At 36.3% G+C, this 10,532-nt stretch overlaps 1 protein-coding gene and 1 long non-coding RNA gene across 2 annotated transcripts in view; one reads left to right on the top strand and one right to left on the bottom strand.

Moving 5' to 3' along the window:
• Positions 1–8,159, bottom strand: part of LOC107699655 (uncharacterized) — an 11,751-nt gene extending 3,592 nt beyond the window's left edge. The window contains exon 1 of the long non-coding RNA XR_001635485.1: positions 7,941–8,159. This is a non-coding gene — a long non-coding RNA (uncharacterized LOC107699655). The remainder of the gene's footprint in view (positions 1–7,940) is intronic.
• Positions 8,160–8,557: 398 nt separating this feature from the next.
• Positions 8,558–9,855, top strand: LOC107699651 (claudin-4-like). The gene has a single exon (XM_016500971.1). It carries the CDS (start codon positions 8,937–8,939, stop codon positions 9,582–9,584), a length of 648 nt encoding a protein of 215 aa, XP_016356457.1. The 5' UTR covers positions 8,558–8,936; the 3' UTR covers positions 9,585–9,855.
• Positions 9,856–10,532: the final 677 nt, after the last annotated feature.

The raw sequence follows: 10,532 nt of genomic DNA, 5'->3' as shown, positions 1-10,532 counted from the left end.
GTAGGGGCGTAACATTTCCGTCACACGCTTGAGGTATTCGGCCAATCACAACGCACTGGATAGCTGGCCAATCACAGCACACCTCGCTTTTCAGAATGATGAGCTTTGTAAAAATCGACGCGTTTCAGAAAGGCGGGGCATAGAGGAGAAACAATAATGTACAGTATGTGGAAAATAATGTTTTTTGAACCTTAAACCGCATAAATTTCATTACACCAAATACACAAAATAATGTTCTTTTTAGCAACATCATATGACCCCTTTAAATATCTAAAGAACATTGTGGCTATGAAAATACTACAAATACTAATAAAATAATAATAATGGATAATATCTATTGAATACTTAGTTTACATAATATTTACTCAATGAAAGAAAAATAAATACTAAACAAAACTCAGCCTAAATTTAGCATCATTACTCCAGTCTTCAGTGTCACATGATCCTTCAGAAATCATTCTAATATGCTGATTTGCTGCTCAAGAAACATTTCTGATTATTAACATGTAAAAAACTATACTGTGCTGATTCATATTTTTATGGAAACCATGATACATTTTTCTGGGAATAGAAAATTCACAAAAACAGCGTTTATTTGAAAAATAAATCTTTTGCAATATTAATAATGTCTTTAATGTCACTTTTGCTCAATTTAATGCATCCTTGCTGAATGTAAGTATTAATGTTTGGGGTCATTAAGAATTAAAAAATTCTTAATGACCCCAAACTTTTGAACAGCAGTGCATGTCGTTTAAAAACATAATGACAGAATATTTCATTTACACAATCTCAAAACTTAAAATAAATAAATAAATTAATTAATTAATTATAAAAACTAAAACAAAAAATACTGGTCACTGAATCTTAAATGCAACAGATGACCAATAAAATGATCCTTCACATTACAGTCAAATAAAGCATTCGCATTTAATGAAAGTGCTGCTAACTGAAGCTCTCCGTCATTCTGATCTTCCTACACACACTGTATTGGATCCGCATTGGGTCGGGCTGATGATATTGATGAGGAACAAACTGTTCTGGAGACGCTGGAGTGTGTGAGTGTGTTAGACATCAAGAGGAGAGCGAGGGGTGACGACAGGGAGGGAACAATGCAGTTTATCTTTCATCTTCCTGGAAACGCTTTCCTCCATTTTCACCACTCCCCCATAAATGAGAGCTCACACACACACACACACACACACAACCACCCAGAAACACTCTGGTGTACTATATGGGGTTCGGGTGAAAGTGTGTTTGATTCAGAGACAGCGGGCTGGAAGTCATCACTGTGAAAGCATTACCGCTGTAATACTGACGGATTTTTATAATCATGAGTGTTTCTACTCCCAAGACAAGAAAAATCTGCTTCACCATCATAAGAATAAATTACATTTAAAATATATTACAGCAGAAAACACTAAAATATTTCATAATATTACTGTTTTTACAGTTGATCAAATAAATGGTGAGCAGAAGAGACTAAAAACAAATAAAATGTTACTGACTCCTAACTTTTAAAATGTGTGCTATAACTTTTATATGCGTGCTATTCTAAAAAGCCATCATTTTGTATAGTGATCATTTTGAATGATTTATATATATATAATCATTCAATATAGTGATTATTTGAACATTTTACACAGTTTGTTAGGTTTTGTTTCCATTTTGTTCTAATCTCATTCACACAAAATATGTACAAAATTCAGCTTAGCATCACAGGAATAAATAACATTTTATAATATATTCATATATATATATATATATATATTTATATACACATTACTTATTTAACTATTTTTTAAACAAATAAATGCGAGATTGAGAAAATTGGAGAACAGAAGAGACTTGATTAAAAATGTGTACACGTTCACTTAAATTCTACAAATTTTGTGTTATTCAGAAAAAGTCATCATGCTGTGAAAAGTGTGAATATTTGACCACAGAGTTCTTAATTTTTATGATCATGCATGTTTCTACTCCCAAGAGAGGAAAAATGTGCTTTGCATCACAGGAATAAATTACATTTTAAAATAAATTAATACAGAAAACAGTCATTTTAAATTGCAATAATATTTCATAATATTGCTGTTTTAACTGTATTTTTAATCAAATAAATTACTTCTTTGAAAAGACTTCTTACAAAAACATTTTAAAAAGTGCATGCGTTCACTTTAATTCAGCAATTTTGTTCTATTCTAAAAAGTCATCATGTTTTGAAATGTTGTGAACGTTTGAAGATTTTACACAATGTTTGATCAGATTTAGGTTTCGTTTCTATTTGGCTCTAACCTTATTTACACAAAATAAGTACAAAACAAGGAAGAAGGTTGGATTGAGCTATTCATTTTTATGAGCATGAGTGTTTCTGCTCCCAAGACAGGAAAAATCAAGAGTCAAAGTGTTTTTCAGGAAAGCACGGAAACTAATTTAGGATGAACGTCAGATTGTGTGTGTAGCGGACGGTGTTGCTTTTATAATACAGGACACTGCAATCCGTATTTTATCACACACACACACACTCTCTGGGAGGTCTTGTTATTGCTGGCTGGGAATTATGGCAAGGATAAACTAGCTGCAGATTAATCAAGAGGCCTCATTATCGGCGCAGCGGTTACACCGTGGGTGATTTTTGCATTAGCACATACATTAAACTTCAAAACCAAGAAAAGATTCAACAAACACACCAGCTTTCAACTCTACCTTTTTGTAGGTTGTGACCTGACTTAAGAGATTTACTGTTTTTACGATAAAGGGAAAAATGGTTTTGAGGTTCTTAACAGAATTCCTAATGGAGCTTAGCGGATCGTAAGCTCATGAGACATGTGACTGGAACGCCACATATACAGTCAGTCGGATCAGAAAGCTGGGTTTGCTGATGGCCAGCGCTGCTATTTCACAACCAAAATACCATTCAAAGCAGCTCTTGAGTTTATGAGTGAAATGTGCGCCTCATGACCTCCGGCGTAATTCGCTTCACCTTTGAAGAGCGGCTCCGCTGTGGCATACTGATGAATGATTTTCAAGACAAAGGGCGGAAATAACACATCTATACAGGACAGGAGCTGAGAGAGTGGGATGAGACTTGAGAAAGAAGAGAGGTGAACGGTTAAAGGTGTGAATAAAGAGGAGAAAGACAGAAAGAAAGACTTTTGATGACATATAGAGCCAAGATGGCAGAGACAATCTTCAGTTTCCAGTGGCTATCCGAGTTAAACGGGTTACTTTAAACTAGCAATACCGCAGATTAACTGGTCATTTCAAGATTACTGGCCAATAACTGTGCGTGATTAGCTGATTAACAGAAGTGTGTCAATCCACCTACACTGTAAAAAAAAATCCGTAAAATTTACGGAAAAAACCGGCAGCTGTGTAAAAAATACGGTAGCAACGTTTTAGGTTTTACGGTTTTAACTTAAATTTACAGTTAAATACCGTAATTTCATTAACTGATATAATGTTAATATACCAACCTATTGAAGTACTGAAATCTGTTTTGTACCTTTGTAATACACTGATAACCACCAAATGCAGGTGGTGATGAGAAAGTCACATGATGAACCAAAGCCCATCACAAGCAGCTTTTAAATAATAACATATATAGAAGGTGCACAGTGTCATTCACACAAACACCAAACACCATCATGGTAACACACATGAAACTGAAATAATGCAATAAACATTCATTTAACAACATTAGGTGTAACACACAACCCTAATATACAAAACTGATAAGAAAAAACTAAGAAGAAACATAGGTATTTCAACAAAAAACATCAAATTTGAAATGTAACGCAGGGAATTCTGGGAATGTCAATTTACGGTTATTCACTGTAAATTATACGGTATTTTTCACTTCCAAAAACGGTATACTACCGTAAAATTTATGTCCAATACATGTAATGTCCAATACAGTTTTTCACCGTATATAGTAGGGGAATTTACCGTTAACCATTTAACAGGTTTTTACTGTAGCATTTTTACAGTCTTTTACCGTTAAATCCACGGTCATTTTTTACAGTGTAGTAAAATCCAACGACAGCCTCGTCACTGCATAATGCACGTTTTATGCTTCCAAATAGTAAATTATTGTGCAAAATGCAGAAAAGTGAGAGTAAAGACATTTATAATGCTACAAAAGTTTTTATTACGAATAATTGCTGTTCTTTCTATTCATCAAAGAATCCTGACAAATCAAATGTATCACCGTTTTCATAAAAATATTCAGCAGCACAACTGTTTTCAACATTGATAATAATCAGAAATGTTTCTTGAGCAGCAAATCAGCATATTAGAATGATTTCTGAAGGATCATGTGACACTGAAGACTGGAGTAATGATGCTGAAAATTCAGCTGCGCATCACAGGAATAAATTACATCTTAAAATATATTCAAAAGGAAAACAGTTATTTTAAATTGTAATAATATTTCGCAATATTACAGATTTTACTGTATTTCTGAATAAATAAATGCAGCCTTGGTGAACATAAAGGACTTCTTTCAAAATCATTTAAAAAAATCTCACCAGCACCAGACTTTTGAATGGTAGCATTTGTTTACTTAAAGGTGCAATAGGTGATTGTCTTCAGAAACATTTTTTGTTATGCTTGTTGAAAGTCTCTTCACATCCCGATAGTAATCATTAAGTTGAGTGGTCTCAATTTATTTATCTGTATTTATATATTCTGTGGAAGGCGTAGGACCAAGAAATGTTCGCCCAATCAAAACGCTCGGTCCGAGTGTTTTAATTGGCTTTCCTACCTGCCTGTCAACGTATGTATTAGCATACCTCTTCGCACCCGGTTCGCGCAGACAAGATACGCCATCAGCGCGTTCACGCACGTTGTGCAGACAGAGCGAGAATGGCAGACAAACATCAATAACCCGATCTTCCTTCTTGGTATTGTAGTACTTTTAAAGTTTTCTCACCGGTGAATGAAACATGATGTAGCCCAGCGGTTCCCAATCAGTCCTCGCGCCTCGTGCCCGCTCTGCATATTTTGCATGTCTCACTAAGTTAACACACCCGATTCAGATAACCAGCTCGTTAGAAGTGCGCTACGTGCATGAACTGTGTTCCGATCGATATGATCCCTACACAGTGTTCATACTCCCTGAGCAGGGGAAATCCGTTGAAGTTTACTTCACTTCGGAACATGGGCTGGAATTGGGAACCGCTGATGTAGCCTATTGTAGTAATGTTGTCTCTGGTATTCTGGTCTGTGAGCGTAAATGCGTTCAGGGGGCGTGGCTTTGGACGGCGATTGCAGGGAGGGTGGGACGTTCGCTTTCAGTGCTATCAGGCTAAAGTTAGCATTTTCCAAGATCTCCTACTGCACCTTTAAATTCACCAATTTTGTGCTATTCTGAAGACATTTCATGCTGTGAAAGATTATGTTATATTTGAACATTTTACATATTTAACCAGATTTAAGTTTTAAACACTGTTTATAAATCCTTCCTCCTCTGCTCTGAATAAAACATACTCTACTAAAATGTGTCCTAAAATGTTATATAAAACATCCCGAAAATGTCAAAATGCTACATGTCAATGCAAACCTGCTAAAGGAAGCAAAAGACTCTTATTTATAAAAAAGAAGCACATTTGTGCAATAAAACCCGAAAACAAACTCTAATCTGAAAGGGTTAACAGTCCTTCATAATGAAGAGGTCATTAACTCATCTTTACCACTTCTATTCAGGTTCAGGGTTATTTTAACATAACACGAGCCAAAAGATATAATTTTGATGAATACAAGCTGCCTGAAGTTCTCTTATTCAGCTTGACAAAAAAAAAAATACATCTAAATATTGTCTTATAAATACCCAGCTAACAGTAAAACGTTCTGAGAACTTTGGCTAATGTTCTGGTAAGGTTCTCTCAAGGTTACGAACGAACGTTCTTCCAGTAACATTAATAGAATGTTCGCTCAAAGCTGTCTGGTTCTTAATAACCTTCTCAAAATATTACCACAAAAATGTTATTTATACATTGTTCGTGAAAAGGTTTTTTTTTTCCTGAAACTTTGTAAAACTTTATTACTTGGAGAACATTTACAAGTAACGTTCACATAATGTTTGCAAAATGATAAAATGGAATGTTCCCTCTTTTCTTTAACTTTCACATAACCAATAAAAAAAAAAATGTTTAAAACAATGGTTGTTTCAAACATTCAAGAAACATCAAGAAATAACGTTATCATAACTGGGAATTTGAGCAAAACATTCTTATAACATATTTTACCCCCTGAGACCCACCAGAAAGCATTTTGGACTAGTTTTTAAATTTGTATTTATTTTTATGGCATCATCACTATAGTACTAAATGCATAGTAAATATTCCTTTGTTATGCTGTATTTTGCTAATTTCATCATCACGTTACATTATTTGACTGTTAATGTCTAGTACTATATAGCATTTGGAACATAAATGTTCAAAAATGTAATAAATAGTGACATTCATAAGCAATAATCACATCTAATATTTAATCAAAATCACTATTATATTATTAGCACAAACTACTGTCTTTCACATACTAACTTTAACAAACACAGAGAAAGGTTCATGTTCTCTTATATACGACAGTACTTTAAAAATAGGCAGTGTTGGGGAAAGTTACTTTTAAAAGTAATGCATTACAATATTGCGTTACGCCATTAAAAAAGTAACGAATTACGTTACTTAGTTACTTTTTACGGTAAGTAATTCGTTACGTTACTTTTTAAATCTGGACAGGGCTTGCTTGCTTGTTTTTAAAATAAAAAAGTTATATTTTTGGCAAATATAAAAGCCTTTTCACACCAAAAGTGAAATGAATAAGCCTCAGGCTGAAGGGAAAGTAAATTTACGTCCGTACAGTAGAATGCAGAAGAAGACATTTCAACACACTTCAGCAATAAAAAAAGACTCACGAATGTTTGTCTAGAGTAAATTTTGCTTATTAGTACGGTTGAACTGGATCATCGAAGGCCAGAAGCAAAGACATTGGTTAATAGAATGGGACTAAATACATAAAGCATATTTGTGTTGTTTAACATTTAATTATTGCAGGTTTGCGCCATATTCTGAGTTGCATTATTTTTATTCATTTTGAGGAATACTGAATCTGTGCGTTTTGTTTTTTTGTGTGAGTGAGATGAATTAATGCATATTCATATTTATTTTAGAACTACAGTAACATCTTCTGATTTCTCTCAACATGAGACAGGAGAGCTGTCAATCAATAAATTGAAAAAAAAAAAAGTAGCTTGCATTACTTATTTGAAAAAGTAACAGATATTCTCTTGTAAATTAAAAAGTAATGCGTTACTTTACTAGTTACTTGAAAAAAAGTAATCTGATTACGTAACTTGCGTTACTTGTAATATATTACCCCCAACACTGAAAATAGGTATGGATTTTCTCATGAATAACATAAAACTGAATCACACACCGAGCTGTTGGCTGCATGTTAAAGTGTGGAGGCTGGTTCCAGGCAGAGCTCGTGCTGTCAAACTCTGGCCATCAGCTCGTCGACTCCCCCAAACCCCTTTCTGAGCAACACGTCTCTGAATTCACACATGATGCCAAATTCCAATGTAATTCATACATGAAACAACAGATAGCCTTGGGTACATTTTTATAGCGCCTCGTTTGAAATGAAAACACCTCCTCCTCGTCCACACCCTGCTTGATCAAATGTTTTTCATTCAGTGCTCGCAGCACATCTAAAACTGTCACGCCCGCAATAAAACATAACACATGTGTTATCTTACAGTTTCAAACAGAGAAACCAAGTATCGATACAGCTATAGTATTTAATGCAACTTCTTTCCAGTGTAACTTTGTATCAACTTTGACATGCAGCAGTTACTGGAGCCACACAGGATTTGATACAAAGTAATTCATCACTTCCAGATACAAACGCGAAGAAACTTTGACTAAATTTTCAGAAGCCCTTACCTGTTATAAACGCGTGATAAAACTCAAAACCCTGGAGTTTTTTTCCCACCTCCCTAGTTTTCTTTCTTCCCAGCAGGCCAATCCAGGGAATCCGGAAACCGCTACAATTCCGCCCTTATCCCATAATGCCTGCGAGACCCCGGCGCAACGGAAGCCATTACGGCTCACGTACCAATGCGGAGGACGGGCGACAGAGTGGAGAATTAGAGCCGAGATGGCGGAGACAGGTCACAGTTTCTTGGAGCTGTCGGTTTACAGTGCTTTCAGCGAACATGTCTAAACACGCTTCGGGATTTGTGACAAATTTTTATTTTTTTTTTAAATCAAAATTTCTTAACTTTTTGTTTACATTTTTTTTATTATATTTACATTTCTGTATTTGTTTAGGTGCTGACTTAATGTATACATCTAAATGTTATTTTATTTTTATAATATTTTACAGATGCTTTTTTTTTTTTTTTTTTTTACGAAATGACAGTAAAACTGTTTTATTCATTGATAGACGCCCTCAAACTCAAACGCACAGCTTTTCTGCATCCCCATTGGCGAGCAACAGATGCTCCGTCCTGCGATTGGATAAAAGTTTAACTTCAGTCTTGAACACACACACACACACACCCCCTCCTCTTGGCGTAACGCTATTATTCCACTCCACTTATTCCCAGTCCAGGAAAAGTCCGTTAGTCAAAGCACAGAAGAGACGCAGCGAAGAGATGCTGTTCTACCTGATCAAAGCGCTTCAGCTTTTTTGATCGATCTGAGAGAGAGAGAAAAAAAGACTTTTGGATAGAAACATTTAGAGACACAAAGTTTGGAGAGAAGATATTGGAAAGAAAAAACGTTGTGTATATATATATATATATAAAATTAGAGACGAAAACTTTGTTTAGAAGAAAGGAAAACCAAAGGCTGAAGACTCTGGAGAGGAACGCAGCCTTTCCAAACATCCCCAAAGTACCGGAACAGGTGCACAGATCTATCTAAGGAAGAAAAGAGATGGCCTCCGCGGCTCTGGAGATCCTGGGTCTGATCCTGTGCGTCTTCGGCACGCTCTTGGAGATGGTCGCCTGTGGGCTGCCCACCTGGAAGGTGACCGCCTTCATCGAGGCCAACATCGTGGTGGCGCAGACCATCTGGGACGGCCTGTGGATGTCGTGCGCCGTGCAGAGCACCGGCCAGATGCAGTGCAAGATTCACGACTCCATGCTCGCGCTCAGCCACGACCTCCAGGCTGCGCGTGCGCTCACGGTCATCTCGTCCGTCATGTGCGTCATCGGGCTGATGGTGGTGATCGCCGGCGCGCAGTGCACCAACTGCATGAAGACGGAGAGCGTGAAGGCGCGCGTGGTGAACGTCGGAGGGGTCATCTACATCATCAGTGCCATATTCGTGCTCGTGCCCCTGTGCTGGATGGCCAACAACATCATCTCCGACTTCTACAACCCGCAGGTGCCCACGGCCAAGAAACGGGAGATCGGCGCGGCGCTCTACATCGGCTGGGCGGCCACCGCGCTGCTGCTGCTCGGGGGAAGCATGCTCTGCTGCTCGTGTCCCTCCTCTGGAAGCTCCGGCTACTCGGTCAAATACGCGCCCACCACAAGAGCAACATCTAACGGGAACCAAGACAAGAGGAATTACGTTTAGACGCTGTTTGGACAGATTTCACTTGCGCATGCTGTTTTGTGTGTTGCACCTGCAGATGTTTCTGTTCTCAGTTGGCTGATTTTCCTTTTTAAGCATCCTGGACAACTGATTGGATCTTTTTTTAAATTTGTTATTTAACACGAAACTTTTGAGGATATGCGTTTCTGAAAGGTGGAAGTTTTATAATAACTTTCAACAATATTAACAAACATTATGCAATGCTTAACAGATCGTTTCAACACTTTGAAACAGTGAGAAATGTCCTGAAACATTCAGTTATACTATATTCATATTTTAATGTGCATTAACCACTGATCTATTAAACATTAAATCATTTTTATATAGCCTATAATGCCTGATTGTTTTTTTTAATTTTATTTTGTAAAGCACTTGGACTGATTGGCTGAAATGTATTTAATAAGTCCTTTAATAATAACTTTAAGTCGCTGATACACTGTAACAATGATTTTTCTACGTAAATAAAACATTGAGTATTAAAAAGAAAATACTATTTCAGTCGGTCTACTTTAAATTTCACTTTTAAATCAATGTTAATTGCTTTATAATTAATTGTAATATTAACTATCAATTTCTGAGTGAAAATTGTTTCTACTCTACACATTTTTCTGATCAAGTACTTCATTTTCATATAACTTCATGTGTAAATGTGCACAAACTACTGATCTGTTAAGCATCTTTGATGTTTGTTTTCATAATGAAAGTTACTATAAAGGGTTTCCACTTCGCTAAAAATGCTGTTCCAAAACTATCAAGGACATTCATGGGTGAAAGAGAAGCTCTAATCTGACAACATATCTCTTTTAGGTACCTGGAGAAGTTTGTAAGCTTGTAAAAGTTGGTCAAAGACGAAAAGCATTAAGTTAGTAGCTGTTGTGATGTTTTTGTGTGTACATCTAGAGGAATCTGCTTCGGCACATTTGCAGAGAC

The sequence above is a fragment of the Sinocyclocheilus anshuiensis genome, unplaced genomic scaffold, assembly GCF_001515605.1.
Source record: "Sinocyclocheilus anshuiensis isolate Anshui unplaced genomic scaffold, SAMN03320099.WGS_v1.1 scaffold714, whole genome shotgun sequence".
NCBI lineage: Eukaryota > Metazoa > Chordata > Actinopteri > Cypriniformes > Cyprinidae > Sinocyclocheilus > Sinocyclocheilus anshuiensis.
The sequence above is the reverse complement of the archived record's forward strand: the minus strand, read 5'-3'. Positions and strand labels throughout refer to the sequence as shown.